The sequence below is a fragment of the Callorhinchus milii genome, unplaced genomic scaffold, assembly GCF_018977255.1.
Source record: "Callorhinchus milii isolate IMCB2004 unplaced genomic scaffold, IMCB_Cmil_1.0 Scaffold1, whole genome shotgun sequence".
NCBI lineage: Eukaryota > Metazoa > Chordata > Chondrichthyes > Chimaeriformes > Callorhinchidae > Callorhinchus > Callorhinchus milii.
Window position 1 is genome coordinate 85,021,404 of NW_024704742.1, and position 20,606 is coordinate 85,042,009.

Sequence of the window (20,606 nt, forward strand, 5' to 3'; positions counted from 1 at the left end):
GACGTGCAACTCTTGTCTCCTGTTTTGAAAATTCTTAGCATTTTTCGACAGCTTTGTGCTTGTTTTTCTGCCAATCAAAATGAGAAATGTGGATGAGGGAGAGACCGACACTCTCACACATTTTGTACCCAGCAGCATATAGGAATTTCCTACATGTTTAGAAACAAATCTGTCTTGGAGACACAATCTCCTGAAGATATACCAGAGAGATACTGATTTTGAAGTGGACAGGCTTGACTTCCTCCTGCAATTGAATCAAAGGCGAGCAGGTGGAGAACAACTCACAAGATGAACCGGAATCTGGAACACCTTGCATGTATTTGTACTCGTATCAGAAATAATAATCCTTGCATTTGATATAGCACTTTATTATGTCTTCAAGATGTCTCAAGGCACTTCACAGAATATACTGTAAAGTGAATTGACTATGTTTTGTGGTTGAAACGCAGCAACCAATTGTACACAGCAGTGTCCCATAAACAGTTGTGGATTGAAGTGACCAATTCTTTTAAGGAATTATTACTCCCGGAAAAGCAATTCCCAACCGGGTTCCTATTTACTGCTAGGTAAACAGAGGCGTGAGAAGTAAGGAAACTTGCCCAACGTTTTGCCCTGCTGGGAATTGAACCCAGGTCTCTCGCTTGCGAGGCGAGTGCTCTAACCACTGAGCTATAGGACTCCACAGTCATGTGAAGGATGGGTATTCTGACCTTCCATGTCGATGGAGAGTAACGTTCCCTATGCACTTCTTATTGTGAGCCTTGCTTTGAGTGCTTTTGCTAATTTAGTTGCTAATTATTTAGTTGCTGTTTTGTGAGTTTGCTGACTGGGTGCTGGGTTGAATCTATGCAAACTCACTCTATTTGGGATTCTTGCAGCAGGCAGAGAGAAGGCTTTTATCCCATCAGTCTGGGCTGGTCATAATCAGAAGACCTAGAGGTAAAAGTGTGCTAAACTCACTGCACTGCACAATTTCCTCCTCTCAGTATCTACTGCGAACAGAAAAATCTATTTTACCGTTTAACTTCAGTGGCAAAGGTGATGTTTTTCCTCTTTTAGTTGAATTTGGTGGCGCCTTACTTTTCACTGCTTTTATAAATAATTCAGAGCTTTTCCATTTGGGAATTAATTTGAATCAAAACTTCCTTAGGGCCTGTAAAATTATGCTATTCATAGAAAATTCAATTCAAACTAACACTACAGGCAAAGCAAGTCCATTAAATAAGTAAGTGACTCGCATGGAGTAATCATTCAAAATGAAAAAATTGAGTGTCCATCTGGCTTGGCTCAGTTGTTAGCACGCTTCCCTCTTGGTCAGAAGGTTATGGGTTGAAGCCCCACATCAGGACTTGAGCTCACAGTCCAGGTTGACACTCTAGCACAATATTGGAGCGTTGGCAGAGGTGCTGCCTTTCGGACAAGGTGTTAAGTCAAAACCCAACATTGCTTCTTCTTCAAGAGGATTTTAAAGATATTAAAGATCCCTTATGACTATTTGAAAAAAGATGGGAGTTTGTTTCTCTTGAGGTCTGGGCAACAATTCTTCAGTTAATGGCTGTTTGTGGTATCTTTCTGTGGGCAAATAGGCTTCTGTGTTTGCCTGCAAAAACAGTCACTACACTTTACAGTTATTGCTTGTGAAACTCTTGAGATGCTTCAGGTGTAATGATAATAAAACCTTCGACTGTCCAGTCTCTTGGGACGTCCTCCCAAAGTGAAAGGCAATTTGTTGTTGTTGTACCTGTTACACTTTGGAGTTCAGGGTTTTTCAGGAAGTGGCCGAACTGCTGACAGCAGGATTATCAGGGACTCCAGCAAGGAATTCATCTTGAACCATGATCTGTTCTGCTGCTCTTTACGAAGGTCCAGTGTGAACTGTTTTGGGCGGTCCCAATCTAGTCCCAATCTACATCTGCTCACAGGTATAAATTAGCCCTGAACTGGCACTTGCTCAGAGGCCATCAAGTTGGTATATGTGGGAAATGGAAATGTGACACTGTTGAGTTTGGGGTTTGAATACATGGTTGGAGCATGTTAAAGAAACCTCACTCTGCCTGTAGCCTGTGCTATACACAACGTACCAGAAACAGAAGGGGGTTCTGTCCACCATTACCTTGTGAGTGTGTACTGTAAAAAACCAGAACCCCCCCTAAAGTTTTGGATGTGAAGCCTGCTCGAACGAGTGATGTTAAACTTGACATGGCATTAGGGTTCATTGTACAGCCAGAGGCACACTGTTAAAGAAGCGCTGCTCATTGTGAGTGACATTTCATAATCCGGAAAGCTGTTTCATTTTCATTTCCGATTATCATTCAAACAGTACTTCTGCCTAAAGCTTCAGTGAGCCTCTCAGTCTCCCATTCTGTCTTTGCCAGAACCAGTGTAATGGGTGAGCCGTTGTGCTTTTTTTTTACCCAATTGAGTTGATGATGTTTAAATCCCACAACTGCATATTGCAATGTGACTTTTATTTGTTTGGGTTTTTCTTTGAAGCATGAAGCCCAGGGATATTTTCACAACTCCAGTTTAAATTGATGCGGTGAGAATGGGCAATCATTCCTGGGAAATGGGAAATAAAAGTGAGGTTTCTGAGGCGAAACCTCAGGGAAGAACATTTTGCTCCACTACTCACGCAATCGGCAAGAGGCAGATGCTTATAGGAGCATGCGTTACTCAGCGATGTAACTTTTTACACATATTTATAATCAATTCTATGAAGTATCAATGGCTGATTTTAATTTTTAAAAATGTCTTTTAAGTGTCAAACTATTAGGTATTTGTAACTTTTGTTCTGGTCCGTGGGCTGATGTGAACAGAAGTTGCGCATCAGCAGTTGGAGGGGGATTGAACCTAGTCTGGGGTCACAAGGGCCGAGTCCCTCGCCCCAACAATCTTAACTTCAAACACTGAATGTGATATGTTTTTCACAATTGGGGCCGTTCACTTCACATAATTTCTTCCCCCTACCGCCCTCTCCTACTATTTTCTTGAATTTATTTTGTGCTCAGCAAAGTTAATGTGGCACGTCCTGGGAATCGGCCCAGTCTCCATGAGACCACAGTTAATGTGCTCTCCTCACTTCTCTGGTGCAGTCCAGCCCACCTTTATTGCCACTGAACACATTTTTCCCTTTTCTTGCTGAGAAACCATAATCTTGCATTTGGACCATTTTCAATGAACTTTAGAAATGTTCTATTTGACGCTGATATTTGCGAATATTGGACTTTCTATTGACCGCTTTTGCTTTGTGCCCTTTTCCCTTTGTTGATTTAACCCTGTACCTTATTCAATAATCATAATAATCCTTGCATTTGATATAGTCTCATATAGATGTCCTCCTGACGTGAAAGGCGCTCTATAAATGGAATCTTGTTGTTGTTGTTGTTGTTGTCTCAAAGTGCTTCACAGAATATATTGGAGGGATTATTACCCCTGTAAAGCGATCCACCAATCGACTAACAACCAGGTTCCAATTTACGGCTAGGTAAACAGGCGTGTGGAGTAAGGAAACTAGCCTACGGTTTTAGCCCACCCGGGAATCGAACCCAGATTCTCTCGCTTGTGAGGCAAGCATGCTTACCACTATGTTACAGGACTCCATTTCCTTTTTAAACTGAGCCAAACAGGGGCTTGGCATTTTCAAAAATTGATCCACTATAATTCCAGATAAGTGTAAGGCTGTTCTGTTCACCACACGCTCCCTCCTCCCTTTGTTTAGTAGTTTCAACACTCATGATATTTACACTGACCCTTGTTGAACCATATCTGCCACCTGCTGGCCTGGTTATTAAAATATCCTAATCATTCTGAATCCAGTTGCATTGCTACTCGTTCTTTGCTCCAGCTTCTATTTTAGTCTCTTTCATAAAAGCGGAGATTTTTGCTAACGATATATTCACCCAGTTCATTAACTGTAGATGGAATCCAAACTGAAGTATTATGAGAGACTCCCATTCTTTCTCTCTTTCTGTCTCTCTTCCAACCTCCATCACTGTCAGAACATTTTCCTAGTTTGAGAGACTGTTTCACAACTGGTTACTATCAAGTGAAGCGACCTGGCGTTGTGACAGTCAGTTCGGTCCATAGCAAGGTCCCACAAACAACAACAAGATTACATTTGTATAGCACCTTTCAGTCGGGAGGACGTCCCAATGCTCTGGACAGTGTACAGCATTTCAGACCCAAGCTGGGGTCAGGGAGGGAGTAGGGAGGGGAGAGGAAAGAGGGTGGCCGATGGCATAGTTGGAGAGTTTTGAGGCGGGATTTGAAGGAGGCTAAGGAGGGGGCGAGGCGGAGTGATTGGGGGATGGAATTCCAGAGGTTGGGGGCAGAGTGGCTGAAGGCTCTCCCGCCAATGGTGGGGCAGGTGAGTTGGGTTACGTGGAGCAGGCCAGAGCCGGCTGAGCGGAGGGAGCGGGCGGGTTGGTAGGGGGTAAAGAGGTCACAGAGGTACGGTGGGGCGAGGCCATGGAAGGCTTTGTAGGTGAGGACTAGGAACTTGAACTGGATCCTCTGAAGGATAGGGAGCCAATGGAGTCGGGTGAGAGTGGGGAGAGGACACGGGCTGCAGAGTTCTAGATTATCTGCAACTTGTGAAGGGAGGAGTTGGGAAGGCCGACAAGCAGGGCATTTGCATAGTCGAACCAGGAGGTGATGAAGGCACGAACAAGAGTTTCAGTGGCCTGAGGGGTGAGGTAGTGGTGGAGTCGGGCGATGTTACGGAGGTGAGGGAAGGCAGAGTGGGTCATGGCTTGGATATGGAGAAGAAAAGACAATTGAGGGTCGAACAAGACACCTGGGTTCCTGACTGGTTTGGTGAGTTGAACCGTGCAACCGTGGAGGTTGATGCTGCCAGAGCCTGAGATGCAGAGGCGCTGGCGTGAGCCAATCAGGAGGGCCTCAGTCTTGTTCACATTCAACTGTAGGAAATTTGCCCTCATCCAGGACTTGATGTCTGACAGACAGTCTGTCAGGACAGCAGTGGTCCTGGAGTTGAGGGTGGAGGCAGAAAGATAGAGTTGGGTGTCATCCGCATACATATGGAACATGTCTGCGGATGATGTGACCAAGGGGGAACATGTAGATATTAAAGAGGAGAGGGCCAAGGACAGAGGCCTTGGGGACGCCAGACATGACAGTGTGGGGGCTGGAGGAGAAACCGTTAGAGGCAACAAAGTGGAGACAGTGAGAGAGATAGGAATCAAACCAGGCAAGGGCAGATCCACGAGATTAAGTAAAGATTAAACAGGCACTGACCCACCATTACATCTTACTAAATCTCTGCTGAGTTGTGACCTGCTCCTATTGCGTGCTTTTCCAAAGGGGTTTTACAAGCACTGTACTGAGTCCAGCCTTGTATTAGTGCCAACAGACGCGTGTGTTTTTTTAAAAAAAACTCCTTCATATGGTTTTAAGTGACACAAATAGTCCACAGGGTTGTGGCGCAGAAATTTCACCATTACTGGTAATCAAAGCCACTGGAAACAGTTGACCAGTGTGTTGGGAATTGGCTGTCTGTGGCGTAGAGGTGAGAGCATGACATAAGAATTTGATGTGCATGCTGGAACCGATATTAATACTACATTCACAAGACTTCTTATTGCCAGACAATTACAGAATCTGTGTACAGTTAATATCTAGGACTCATGATTTTGTTTTCATGCCCAGAAGGAGCACAATCGGTAACTCACAAGTTCTGGTGTTGTACATTGAGTGGTGGTGGGAGGGAGTTGGTTGGTTGGTGCGAAGTGGCCTATGAGTGTGAATCAAGACTGGGATCTGTCTGCTGGAAGCTGTTGTACAAACCCTCTCTCTACATTTTGTGTCTGAGATTAAAACACGTTCTTGTTCAGGTATCACTGGTGTTCTGTAATGTGTCGAACAAATCTCTCCACTTGCATTGCTTAACATTGTGAAGTCCTGTAGCTCAGTGGTTAGAGCACTCGCTTTGCAAGCGAGAGACCTGAGTTCAATTCCAGGCAGAGGGCGAAACCTTGGGCAAGTTTCCTTACTCCACACACCTAATAATAATCCCTCCAAAAACAATAATAAAAATTGGTCATTTTCAATCTACGACTATTTGTGAGACATTGCTGTGCGCAATTGGCTGCTGCCTTTCACCCACAAAATATACGGTTAATTCACTCTACAATATATTCTGTGAAGCACTTTGAGACGTCTCAACAATAAGGCGCTATCTCAAATGCAAGGATTATTATTGTCTATTTGATTCTTCTAATTCGTCACAGAACCCTCACTCCCTAACTGTGAAACAACTCATGAATGTGGAGTTCTGGTGACAACATGAACCAGAGCTTTTGGTTTCACAACTATCCCAGGACTCTTGACTTTCCCACCCTCAAGAGTTTGGGATATTTCTTATCTCCAGCACCAGAGAGACCCTCCACAGAATATCTTGTTTTAATTCAATATTTTTCCTCCACTTTTTATCTCGTGAAAACATTTGTTTCTTCTCCTCCTGGGGTACATATCCATGGTTGCAGGTTACCCTTTAGTACCTCGACCACAAGGCCAATGTGAAGTCTTGGTGTAGATTGTCGGCAGGCAATTTGAGTGTAACACAGCCGAACACAATCATGCATTCGCATGATGTTCACGTGCTCACACTTTGCAACATGAGTCGGTGGGTCACAGGCAGGAGCAGGGGGACCCTGGCTGAACTGGTATTTTATCTCCTTTGCTCGCCCAACACCACCAAGGCCAAAGGTAGCATCCCGTGTTTTGCTCCTAGTCAGATCAGTTAATTCAGTCAGTGGTGGTTGTGAATTGAACCTGTGGCTTTCTGTATGCTGGTTTGTATGGCTCAGTGCTGTGTTTTAAGCCATAAAGCGGATCTTCTCGGCTCAAAGTTGTAAATCAACTCTTGAAGAGGAAGCTGCTGGCAGTGCTATTTTGTGAAGAGCTGCTCTGTACACTTACTCAGCTGATGGATGTTGATGTCTGTACAATGCCTCTACCATTTGTAGCAGCCATGCGCTTTGCAACTTTACAAATCGTGTTGGAGTGTTTCTCGTTTGATTTGTTTTAATGTCCTATCTGGATGAAAAAATAACCTTGTAATGGGTGCAGTTATTGGTGCTGTCAGGTCAAGGAAGGAGATAAAGTGTCTGTTTGTGTACAAACTGCAATAATTATTCTCTCCCAATATCTTCAGTTGAAGCCAATGGAGGCAAGGCTTTACCATGCATTGTGGACGTGCGAGATGAGCAGCAAATCAGCAATGCAGTCGAGAATGCCGTGAAGACATTTGGAGGTACGTTGGGATGGTTGGTGTGAAGTCTGCTGGTTCCTACCTGTTTGCGGTGATTATTCTGTCTGCTGGGCTCGTTGATAACACCCGAGCCTGCATTGCCAGCATTTAATCGAGAGATTCAGTGATCTACAGATACAATCACTACACTTTACAGTAAAATCCTGTGAAGTGCTTTTCAACGTTTCAACAAAGTGATAATGTGCTGTACCAAATGCATGGATTTGCAATTGGTGATGGTGGTTTAATTGATTTTAATACGACAAAGTGAAAATTTTGATCTGAATTAGCACAAATTGTGCTGTCAACATTGAAAAAAAGAGAGGTGGGGCACTCATTCTTTCTGCCCCCTCCTCCCCTCCCCCCACCCCCACACCCATCCTCCAAGAAGTTCACAACGGTTGTGTGCAGAAGCCGGCCTTGACCATAGTGGACTTGTGAGTCACAACATTGTGCCTCTGGTTAGCAGGATACTGTAGAGGAGAGGAGCACATCCTCCCTGGTACATCCATGCTTCCAATTTTCACCAACTTTAAATTCAGATCCTTTTGTGCCCCCTCCTGTAGCGTCCCTCATGTCCCTTCCTGGAGCACCACAGTATATTTCCAGATTCCTCAGAGGTCTGCTCTGGGTACCAAGACACAAAATTTGGGGTGGGGCTTTCACAGAAACAACCACAGTAACTGAGTGGGTGGCTAGAACGAAGAGTTTGACTATGCTAATACCATGTCACTAATGTTTCCCATTCCTTTTTTCACCACACCTCTCCCCCCTCCTCCAGCTTTTAAGATGGTAAATAGAGAATTGTTGTGCAGATTCCCCCTAATGGTTCAGTTTATAAATACAGCCTCCCAGGATTGAACCATCAAACAAACTGGCATCCCGCATAGCTTGGAAACATTCTTGTGTTCAGATGCCAATCATCTTTTCAGTTGTTGTACTGAGGTTCGTGTAAATACTAACGGTTTTATCTTCTCCCCATCTTTTCCTGCTGCCATTATGTATCCAACCCTCTTTGTCTACCACTTCACACCACAGCACTTCGAGACTCTACCCCGCATGAAGGGCACTAAGTAAATGCAAGTTGTTATTCACTTAGTGAATAATTCACTTAGTGTGGTGCGTGCTTTTGAGGTTCCTTCACATAGTTGGTTCACTGACATTCCCCACAGTCTGGCCCGTATAACCTTATACTATTGGCTGTGTCTTGGGTTTCCCCTAGGGAAAGAGCAGCTCCAAGCTGCAAGTGTTTGGTCCCGTGAACCTGATAATAAACATTATTTGGTAAACTAGTAGGTTATTTTAATGGAAACCAAAAGGCGTGAATCCTCTCTAAGTTTAATAGTTTCCTATTACTCCTCCAGGCATAGATATTTTGGTGAATAACGCTAGTGCGATTAACCTCACTGGGACCCTGGACACCCCGATGAAGAAAGTGGACCTGATGATGAGCATTAACAGCAGGGGAACATACTTAACGTGAGTAGTTGAAACGTTTGTCACATTCCCGCTTTGTGATGGTGAGTGTCAGCACGCTGTTCAACAGCCTGAGAATAGATACTGTGGTCAAGCATAATCCTGTCCTCACTCGAGGCCTGAAATACATTGGAAGATAGGAACATAGGAATTAGGAGCAGGAGTAGGCCATTCGGCCCCTCGAGCCTGCCCTGCCATTCATGGTTGATCTTCTAACCTAATTCCATCTTGCCCGCCTTATCCCCATATCCCTTAATCCCTCTATCCTTTAGAAATCTTATCAATCTCAGTCTTGAATATGTTCAAGGACTGAGCATCTCCAGCCTTCTGGGGTAGAGAATTCCATAAATTCACTACCCTCTGAGTGAAGAAGTGTTTCCTCAACTCTGTTCGAAAGGGCTGTCCCTTAATCTTAAGACTGTGACCCCTGGTTCTAGATTCTCCTACCAGGGGAAACAGACCCTCAGTGTCTACTCTGTCAAGCCCCATAAGAATCTTATAGGTTTCTATAAGATCAGCCTAATTCTTCTATGTTCTAGAGAATATAGGCCTAGTTTACTCAACCTATCCTCATAGGTCAATACCCTCATCCCAGGAACTAACCTAATGAACCTACGCTGCACCCCCTCTAAGGCGAGTAAGTCCTTTCTTAAATAAAGAGACCAAAACTGCACACAATATTCTAGGTGCGGTCTCACCAAGGCCTTATACAACTGTAGCAAGACTTCCCTACTCTTGTATTCTAACCCTTTTGCAATAAACGCCAACATGCCATTAGCCTTCCTAGCTGCTTGCTGTACTTTCATACTAACTTTTTGTGACTGGTGTACAAGGATACCCAAATCCCCCTGAACACTAACACTCTCTAGTCTCTTCCCCTCTAGAAAATAATCTGCTTTTCTGTTTTTACAATCTCGGTGAATAACTTCACACTTCCCCACATTATATTCTATCTGACACCTTCTTGCCCACTCACTTAGCCTATCTATATCCCTTTGCAATCTTTTGATGTCATCCTCAGAGTTTACTCTCCCACCTAGCTTAGTATCATCTGCGAATTTAGATATTTTACGTCCTAGGTCCTCGTCTAGATCAATGATATAGATTGTAAATAGTTGAGGCCCGAGCACTGATCCTTGTGGCACTCCACTAGTCACATCCTACCAATCTGAGAAGGACGCGTTTATTCCTACTCTCTGTTTTCTTCCCATTAGCCACTCTTCGATCCATGCTAATATATTACCTTTAATTCCATGGGCCCTAATCTTGTGTAGTAGCCTTTTATGTGGCACCTTGTCGAATGCCTTCTGAAAATCCAAATACACCACATTTACTGGTTTCCCCCCTATCTAACCTGCTAGTTACATCCTTATAAAACTCTACAAGGTTTGTTAAGCATGACTTCCATTTTGTAAAGCCATGTTGACTCGGCCTAATCATGTTATGGTCTTCTAAGTACCCCACTACGACGTCCCTAATTAAGGATCCTAGAATTTTCCCTATCACCGATGTCAAACTGACTGGTCCATAGTTCCCCATCTTCTCTCTCCCACCCTTCTTAAGTAGTGGTTTACGTTTGCAATCTTCCGATCAATGGGAACCGTTCCAGAATCCAGAGAATTTGGATACCTCATGCTTTTAGTCTTAAATCCATTGTCTTAAAATTTTAGATTGCGCAGAATTTTGGCAAATTCTTGAAGTCAGTTTTAATTTGGGAGCAGTTTTCCACAGTTTGGTGTGCTTAAAATCTTGCAGTGTTGCTGGTCTGCTATCTTCTATGCACATAAACATTTTTTCATTATGCCCAGGATGTTGCTAATGGGTGACCTATAGGATTGGTCGAGATATGCTTGGTGAATTATTAAGGAATATTAATGGGATTACAACAACAACAACAAGATTTTATTTATAGAGTGCCTTTCATGTCAGGAGGACGTCCCAAGGCGCTGGACAGTTGGGTCGGGACCCGAGCAGGGGGGAAATGGTCAGGGTGAGAGGAGGGAAGGGAGGGGGCGAGGAGGGGGTAGAGAGTCGAGAGGGGAGCTGAAGGCACGGTCAAAGAGAAAGGTCTTGAGACCGGCCTTGAAGGAGGAAAGGGAGGAGGCGGCGAAGGCACTGGGGGATGGAGTTCCAGAGCCTAGTGGCTGAGAGGCTGAAGGCCCGGCCGCCGATGGTAGGGCGGTTGGGGCGGGGGATGTGGAGCAGACCGGAGCCAGAGGAACGGAGGGTACGGACAGGTAGGTAGGGGGATAGTAGGTCGGAGAGGGAGGAGGGAGCGAGGCCGTGAATGGCCTTGTAGGTGAGGATGAGGATCTTGAATTCGATCCTCTGGGGGATGGGGAGCCAGTGGAGGCGAGCGAGGGTGGGAGTGATGTGGTCCCGAAGCCTGGTGCGGGACAGTACACGAGCTGCAGAGTTCTGAATGACCTGCAGCTTGTGGAGGGAGGTGCCGGGAAGGCCGGCGAGGAGAGAGTTCCCATAGTCCAGCCTTGAGGTGATAAAGGCGTGGACCAGAGTTTCAGCAGCGTGAGGGGTGAGGTAGTGCCGTAGTCTGGCGATGTTTCGGATGTTGTGGCGCGGATATGAGGAAGAAACAACAGCTCAGGGTCGAACAGAACACCGAGGTTCCTGACCGGCTTTGAGAGGTGGAGAGTGCAGCCTTGGATGCTGATGCTGTCAGCGCCTGAGGTGCGGAGGCGCTGACGTGAGCCAATCAGGAGGGCCTCAGTTTTGCACACATTGAGCTGAAGAAAGTTGTCTCTCGTCCAGGACTCGATGTCGGACAGGCAGCTGTCAGGACATCGGTGGTCGTGGAGTTGAGGGTAGAGGAGGAAAGGTAGATTTGGGTGTCATCCGCATACATGTGGAAGTTAACCCCATGTCTGCGGATGATGTCACCAAGGGGGAGCGTATAGAGGGTGAAGAGGAGGGGACCGAGGACAGAGCCCTGAGGGACACCACAGGAGACAGTGCGGGGGCTGGAGGAAAAGCCGTTTGTGGAAACAAAATGAAGACGGTGGGAGAGGTACGACCTAAACCACTCAAGGACAGGGCCTTGAAGGTTGAGATGGGAGGACAAGCGGTGGAGGATAGATCGAGGAGAACGAGGAGGCAGAGGGAGCCCTGATCGCAGATGGTCAAGATGTCATTGGCGACCTTGAGCAGGGCGGTTTCTGTGCTATGGGCAGCACGGAAACCCGACTGAAGGGGTTCGAATAATGCATGGGTGGAGAGGGAAGAGCGCAGCTGGGAGGCGACAACTCTTTCAAGGACCTTAATAATAATAATAATAATCCTTGCATTTGATATAGCGCTTTTCACGTCGGGAGGACGTCCCAAAGCGCTTCACAGAACACAGTGTAAAGTGAATTGACTGTATATTTGTGGGCGAACGTAGTGGCCAATTGCGCACAGCAATGTCCCAGGACCTTGGATAGGAAGGGGAGGTTGGAGATGGGCCGGTAGGTTGATAGCTGCGACGCATCAAGGGAGGGTTTTTTTCAAAGTGGGAGTGATGGTGGCAGTTTTTAATGGAATGGGAACAGAGCCAGAGGAGAGGGACAGGTTGATGATGTCTGTGATATGTGGGGCAAGGAGGTGGAGCTGAGAGATAAGGAGTGGAGTGGGGATGGGGTCAAGGGAGCAGGTGGTGGGTTTCAGGGACAGGATGAGTTTGGTGACAGAGGGTGGGGAAACGGATTCGAAGGTGTGTAGGTTAAACAGTAGAGCTCCAGTTAACCTCATAAAATGTCCCTTCGTGTGCTGAATGAGCAATGCCTGTTTGTGATTGGAAGTCGGTAGAGTCTGGATTCTGCAGTTGGCCAAATACGATTCTTCATTCAAATCTCATGCCTGAGAGCAGCGCAGGTACTAGTGAGGAAAAAATGCGGCATAAGATGTGTGGAGTGAGGCATGTGGGATGATGTGGCTGCCCATGGTTTGATACTGTGGGGATTCAGCAGGAGATCTACCGGTTCATTCAACTCTACCGCCTTGAATAAGCCCAGGAGGAACCGTAACAAACTTATCTCCACACTGCCAGCTCTGCACCACTTTCAACTTTAGTATCAATTGTTAACCAAGGATGTGAAGTTGGTCCCACGGCCATTAATTTAGTTTAATTTAATTTAGTTAGGGTCTCTCAGCATTATAGCCGCTGCTTTTGATGCAGCACGTTTCACATCCGGAGAACATCTCAAAATGCTTAACAGTGTTTATTTTCGTGGAGTGATTGTGTATTTTGTAGGCAGCTAATTTGCACACAGCAATGTTCCACAAATGGTCATGAAGTGAGTGACTCATTTTATTATTATTATTATTATTATTATTATTATTATTATTATTATTATGTGGGGGATAGTTGACCAGGATACTGGAAGAAATTCCATTCCCTTTTCAAATAATGCCATGGGAATTTTAATGTCCACCTGACTAGACAAATGGGATCTCGGTATAACATGTCATCTGAAGGACAGCACCTCCTACAATTCAGCACTCCCCAGCACTGCGTTGGTGTGTCAGCGAGACTATGTAGGTTCAAAGTCCTGACTTGGGTCTTGATCCTACAACCTTCTGAATCAAGAGGTGAGAGTACTACCAACTGAGTAAGGCTGAGTCTAATCATAAATTGTGCATTAGGATCACTGGCAGACTCAGACACAATAAAATAAAGCCAAATTGAAGTTTATTGGACCTACACAGACTAAAATAACCATAGGTACTCAGTCTAGGTTAACCCTCTAGTGCACTGTTGAGGGAGCGCTGCATTATTGGAAATAGCTTTGGATGAAATGTTGAACTGAGGTAGAAAACAGTGACCTAACTAAGTGAGTAGCTTAGAGCAGTCATACCAATACCCTGGTCAGCTTGAATCATCAGTTCAGGACAATAAAACATAATGAATATCTATGGCAGCTGCCGTGGCATTACCGTGAAGGAAATGCATTCCAGCCGTTATATAAGGGGAATGACTAACTTCCTCTGATTGCTCCTGACAAACAAGGAAACATAAAGAGATGTGTTGTGCAACCCACTTTACTGCTCAGTGATGACTTTTCCCAGGAGACTGTCGCCAAAACAGTTGTCGAGATTGGAAAATGTTTGCTTGCTTGATTACCCTCTGCAAGATTGTCATTCATTTCATCGGGAATTGCCTGCCTGACGGGAAGCTTTTTCTCATCATTGTTTCCTGAAACGAATTGAATTTCAAAGCCATTTTAAGGCACAAAATTCCATCTCTGGCCTTATCATTCTCCTGTCCAAACAAGAGGGAAACACCCTCATAATTAAGCTTGTCATACGAGTTGTCAGTGAGATTCACTCCACCCACAGCTGCGCAGACCATCTGCGGAGAGAATGACTTAATTATTAACTCTGTAATCTTTTTGTTTGGTCGTTAATTCGTTATAATATAATCCTCGCATGTAATATAACGCCTATAATGTCAAAATACCACTAAGCTTTTTCACAGATAATTCCTGTGAACTGTAGCAACTGTTTTTGTCAGTGAATATGGCAGCCAGTTTCTGCACAGCAAGATCCCAGAACAGGCAGCTTCATCTCATTCGAACGCTAGCACCTCCAATATTACAGCGCTCCCCAGCACTGCACTGAAGGGTCAGCCTAGACTAATTGCATAATAAACAGCATCTGTATTCCTGCTGTTCGCATGGTGCCTTTACACCACTCACACAATAGAAACGTTTGGAGTACAAAGTGGTTGATTCCCGCAATAAGGCGACCCTCCGGACCAATTTGTGTGCATATTGTCGGGACCGTGCCCCCAAGTAATAGTTCTTGTGCGTTCTCTCCATGTTTAGGATGCTGAAAGGGCCTTACCGCTGGCATTGTCGGCTACTTTGCGTCCTCTCTCCCCAGGGGGCTGAGTCCCAGGCTAGAGCCTGTATGGGTAGTCTGACATTAACATACCGCTAGTCTCACCTCCACAATTGGGAAGAGCCGCATGTGCAGAGAAAACGTCACAGGCGTGACTCTGGAAGAGCTGGTTAGTGCATGGGTTTGAAGGTACACTTCCTGGGTTGGGTCAGATTCACTTGGTGGTGTGAATCCTAGAATTGTACAACATCTAATAATAATAATAATATGTGTTTCCATGGGTGAGCTGAGAGCCTGTGTGTAAAGACTGCATGTTGCCAGATCATCACCTGGGAGTAATATCTCTTGTCAGTCGAATCTATGCTGAAGAGCCATACCATTAACAAACATTAAAAATAAGCTCCTTTGTTAGTTTCTCTCCAAAACCCTTGTACAGTGAAGCCTTATAGAAGTTTAAAACGCTTTGTGAACGATGCCCTGTGAGTACAAGTTGTTGAAATAGACATGACATTAGACTGAATGCATGTTGTGGATGGTGATGGGAGGGTGAGGAATGGGCTATTTCCCAAAGGAAACGTGAAATGGCAAGTGTTGTGTTGCGCTGTCAGTGTTCTCTATTGTGTACTAGGAGCAGGGTGCAGCACAGCAGTGAGATTCACTCCACCCACAGCACACACGGGGGAATATTAGGTGGTTGCTGTGGCTACAGTGCTATTAATACCAGCTTCAGGGGACGGTGAGAAGGAATTGTTTGCATATACGTTTTACTGCCATGCAAAATCTTACTTGGAATCTTTTAATTTGCCTCTGTATTGAATTTGACGGAATAGAATTACGTTTGGGGAAAAAAAAGCAAATATGAGCGTGGAGGGATTTCACCATGACAAATGAGCGTCCGACACAACCAGAGGCTTTGTCTGAATGGGCTGTGCTGTGGGAGGACAGGGTGTGGACAGTGCCCTCAATATTGTCTTTCTCTCCTGCCCCTCACCTAAGAAAAAAACAGTTTGGGCTTATATAGTGCCCTCCACACAGGGCAATGTCTCAGAGCACTTAACAGTGGGGGAGCATGACTTCGAGCTGGGGGGAGGTGACCGTATGCACGGTTGAAAAGCAAGGTTTTCAGGTGGGACTGGAAAAAGGGGAGAGTGGGGGCAAGGCAGAGGGATTGAGGGAGAGTGTTCCGCAGTTTTGTGACGGCTGAAAGTGCAACCTCCAACAGTGGAGCAGAGTGTGCGAGTGACAAGCAGGAGGCCGGTGCCAGTCGAGTGGAGATGCCGGGTGGTGGATTGGGGAGTGAGGAGGTCGGAGAGTTAGGGAGGTGCCAGGGAGTGAATAGATTTGAACACGAGAGCGAGGACCTTGAAGTCGATCCGTTCAGTGAGTTTAGTCCGGGTCAGTATGCGGGCAGCAGAGTTCTGAATGAGCTGGATGTTTTGAATACTGGAGCTGGGGATATCAGCAAGGAGTACATTTGAGTTATCCAGGCAGGAGGTGACAAATGCAAGCATGAGGGTTTCGGCTGCATTTGGGGTAAGGTACGATTGGAGGCAAGCAATGTGGCGAAGGCGGAAGAAGGCGGTCCTGGTCAGGGACGAGATGTGGGGAAGGAAGGATAGTTGGGGGTCGAACAGGATGCCTAGTTTGCACACTGGTTCAGTGAGTTTGAGGGAGAGCTCAGAGAGGATGAGGATTTTAGATTCGTAGGAGTGAAGATGTTGACAGCAGCCAAAGTAGATTTGTGTGTCATCCGCATACATGTGGAAGTTTACCCCGTATCTGCGGATGACCTCGCCAAGAGGGAGTATATAGATGAGGACGGTGAGTTAGGAAGTTTATAGTAACCGTTGGTTCAGAGCAGCATAAGCTGATAATAAGGAAGTTTGTCCTTATTTAACCTTTTCTACTCTTTCTCTTTTCTGCTCCTCCCCCTGGCACCAATACCCTTTCACCACACATGGCACAGGAGGAAAATATCTTGGGAGGGGTTTTAAACTTTATATGAAAAATACGGTTTGCTGTGTAGCAGGGCTTCCCAATTCAGAGATTCCCAATTTTTCTACAAAATACACAGCCACTACACTAAACAGCATATTCTGTAAAGCACTATCAGACATCCTCCTGATATGAAAGGCGTTGTGTTAAATGGAAGGATTATAAGACCCCAGACTTTATTCTTTGATCTTACCAATGTTAAAATGGGACTGTTTAATACAAGTTGCTGTTGTGGCCCTGCCAGTTGGGAACCTCTGCTGTAGGTAGACTTTAGCTCTGTTTTTAATATTCAGATTGATCTAGTTGCAATTTAAATTAAGAGAATTAAGTTTTAAATATTGCATTAAATTTAATTGAGTATGTTATTAGTAATTTAAATTAGTCTTTTCATCTGTACCAAGACATTAAAATGCAACAATACCAACTTTGTTTAATTAAATTAGACTCTTATACAATTCAGTGCATATTTGTTCCTCTGCTTAATTTATTCTTTTCCACCAACAATTTTTGAAATCAGTCTCTGATCTTATTGTTTCACTATACTCTCTCCTTTTTAGGGGCCTTTCAGTTTTCATTTGGTCCAGATTCCTTTCAGTTGTTTGCTCCTGTTTTGCTCAATTTATCACTATATTTTCCTTTCAGCCAAGGCCTCGATGAGCCAAAATTTCTTACAAATGAATCAGTCCATCATATAGACAGAAGCCATATATTCCTTCTGTCTCCTTACATCTGGCTTTAACCTCCCCAACATCTGTTTCAAACTCACTGAACCAGTGTGGAACCTTCAATCGTTAGCTCTCCTTTCTCTTTCACATCCAGCCTCTGATCATGACTGCTTTTCTTCATCTCAGTCACATTGCCACTCCACCCCCTTGCCTCATACCAAATCCCATCAAAATCCTTATTCATGCCTGTGCTACCTCCTGCTTGGATTTTTTTTTAAGATGCACTGCTCACCAGTCTCCCCAGTTCCATCGTCCATGATCTCCAATTTATTCAAAACTCTGCCGCCTTCAACCGGATAAACTACAGCTCTACACGCCCATTACCCCAGTCCTCGACACTCCACTATCTCCCAACAGATCTAATTTGGGTGCCTTGCCATAAATTCTTCACACCGATGCTCCTCCAATCTCTGATATTCTATCCCCCTCAGCTCTGCTAACTTGGTCTTACTGCATGTCCCCTTCTACACCACCACAGGTGCCGTGCCTTCAGATACTACACCCTAACCTGTGGAACTCTTTCACCTCCTCCCTACCTCTTTCCCCGTATCCATCCATCCTTCTTTATGTCCTGCCTTAAACTTTACCTTTTCGACTGCAAATAAAAACTTATGTGGTTTGTAGCAAAGCTGGCTACTGAAAATCAGGTCTGATGCATAAGGATTAGGTGCTGTGCGTCGCTTTGGCACATGCGTGTGGACATGAGCACAAGTATGTGGCTGCGAGCGAGCATGTGTGACAAATAATATTAGATAAAACAGGAAAGGTAACTTTCACTGCGCTTGTGCTGGACACCTACAGTGTGCTGATGGAAACCTTGGAGTTGGTTACCTCTATCCCCTCCACCCACTGGTTGGTACATGTTGGGGGTGCGGGGAACATTGAGGGAAGAATTAAGTAGGTATATAGCCTCAGCAATGTAGTGTGTGGTTTAAAATGTGCGAAAAGCAGCGATCATTCACTGTTGACAAGTTAATGGTTTTGGAAGTGCGTCATTCTGGTGTGTTTGACAATTGTGGTCCAAGCGCTGCTTCCGAGCAGCTGTGTAACGTTTCCCTGGCAACGTGTGCTAGAGTAGCCAACATGAGCAGCTCATCAATATAACCTGGTGACAGATGAGCCAGAGCAGCGCAAACAGCCCAGGAGGACCTGTTGCTGGCTGAACACTTTATTATACTGATCACATTTAATAATGGGATTCAATGTTTTTCTTTCAAATTTCTGGTGCACACCTACTGTGATGTGTGGGGGTGAGGTGAGTTTGTGTGTGTAGTGTGGTGGGTGTGTGTGTTGGTGTGGGTGTTGGTGTGGGTGTTGGTTAAAGGGCGTGCTCTGCATCTATGTATTAAAAAAAGCCTCTTAAATTTACAATTGAACATAAAAGAAATGCCTCCCAGAGTAGGTGTGTAGGTGATACGTAACATGCTGGAGAGAAGTGCTGTGTAACATCGAACATGGAAGCTTCACCCAAAACATGGCCTCTTTTCCTTCCCCACACACCCACGGCCTGCCAGTGTTTTTTTTTGGGCCACCATCGGGTCCTTGAGCCTCACAGAATATCTGAATGTGCTCCTGTGCTTTTTCTGCAGATGTTTAGCATTTTGTTGGCTTCACTGAGAATGTTCTAAATACAGCTGCAAAGAGCTTAGGTGTATGCTTCACCCCTTCCCCCAAACTCTCATCGCAAACCTATGAAGACGTTTTACTTAGAACACAGAACTTTTTGTAACACCAGCGACTGAACCCATTTACAGTCCCTTTATGCAGCAATCCTGTCTCCTCTGTTGGCTGTTTCAGATGTCAGAGCCTAGTTTCCAATACTGCTGCCACCCCAGAATAGCCAGCCCGTACCAAGAAGCTCACCTCTATTCCCCTCCTTCAGGTTATCATATTCTAATAGTAATAATGTCTTTGACTGCCATGTGAATACAGTATGGGTATTTACTTGGCTGCCATTAAGTGTAACACTATATTTGGCAGGTGAGAAGTTTTCTTTGTGCGAGTACTGTGTCTACCTAGGTTTTCGTTGGGCATTTTTCACGTGAATGCACTTTCCTACAGAAATTGCTGGTAACAATTAGGATCAGGCACCCTGGCTGATTGCTGCCTCCTACCTCACTCCCTGGCCAAGGATTGTGAAGGCCAACTTTCGTGTCTTACTGCTGCCCTAACTGAGGCCATGTAACAAGCTCAGAATTGAACCTGGTCTGCATGGCTCAGTGCCGTCCATCATTTTATTTTTTGCTCGCTTTACAATTCTCAAGTGCTCTGGCCGCTCGCTTGCCCGCCATCCCCTTTGTGAAGAGGTACAATTTTGTTGTGGATGAGACTGCAACTTGGAGGATATTTCCAAGCCTGCTATTTAAGGCCCTGCTCCCTCTGGTGGTGCAGTGAGAGAAGCTTTGACAATAAACAAAAGGCGAAGTACTGCAGATGCTGAAAATCTGGTTTAAACACAGAAGTTGCTGGGAACACACAGTAGGTCAGGCAGCATGAAGTTAAAAGGCATTGAGTTCTGACAAAAGGTCATTGGTCTGAAACATTAACTCATTTTCCTCTCTCCATGGACGTTGCCTGACCTGCTGAGTGTTCCCAGCGACTTCTGTGTTTATGCCAAACTTTAACAATGGAGGATTAAGCTGTTTCTGAAGCCTGACTGCATAAAGACTGATTTAGGGAAAATGTGTAATCTGGGGAGTTAGCAAAGCCCATCGAGTAATATGGAGATGGAAGGCCATTTAAAAGCAAGTCGACCTCTGATGAACATAGGGGTGCAGTCTAAGAAGGTCCGTGGCTTGTGTTTGTGTGGAGTGTGTGTGTGATGCACAACAGTGTTGTGTTTGTGTTGTGTGTGTGATGCACTATGTGCTGTGTAATGCACTACAGTGCTGTGTGTGTGATGCACTACAGTGCTGTGTGTGTGTGATGCACTACAGTGCTGTGTGTGTGTGATGCACTACAGTGCTGTGTGTGTGTGATGCACTACAGTGCTGTGTGTGTGTGATGCACTACAGTGCTGTGTGTGTGTGATGCACTACAGTGCTGTGTGTGTGTGAGATGCACTACAGTGTGTGTGTGTGTGAGATGCACTACAGTGCTGTATGTGTGTGTGTGATGCACTGCAGAGCTGTGTGTGTGATGCACTACAGTGCTGTGTGTGTGTGTGTGTGATGCACTACAGTGCTGTGTGTGTGTGATGCACTACAGTGCTGTGTGTGTGTGTGATGCACTACAGTGCTGTGTGTGTGTGTGATGCACCACAGTGCTGTGTGTGTGTGATGCACCACAGTGCTGTGTGTGTGATG

At 45.3% G+C, this 20,606-nt stretch overlaps 1 protein-coding gene across 1 annotated transcript in view; it reads left to right on the forward strand.

The window, feature by feature from the left end:
- Positions 1-20,606, forward strand: part of hsdl2 (hydroxysteroid dehydrogenase like 2) — a 46,048-nt gene that overhangs the window by 16,825 nt on the left and 8,617 nt on the right. Inside the window, 2 exon segments of the mRNA NM_001292811.1 lie at positions 7,175-7,273; positions 8,635-8,749. Coding sequence (NP_001279740.1) covers positions 7,175-7,273; positions 8,635-8,749 — 214 coding nt within the window.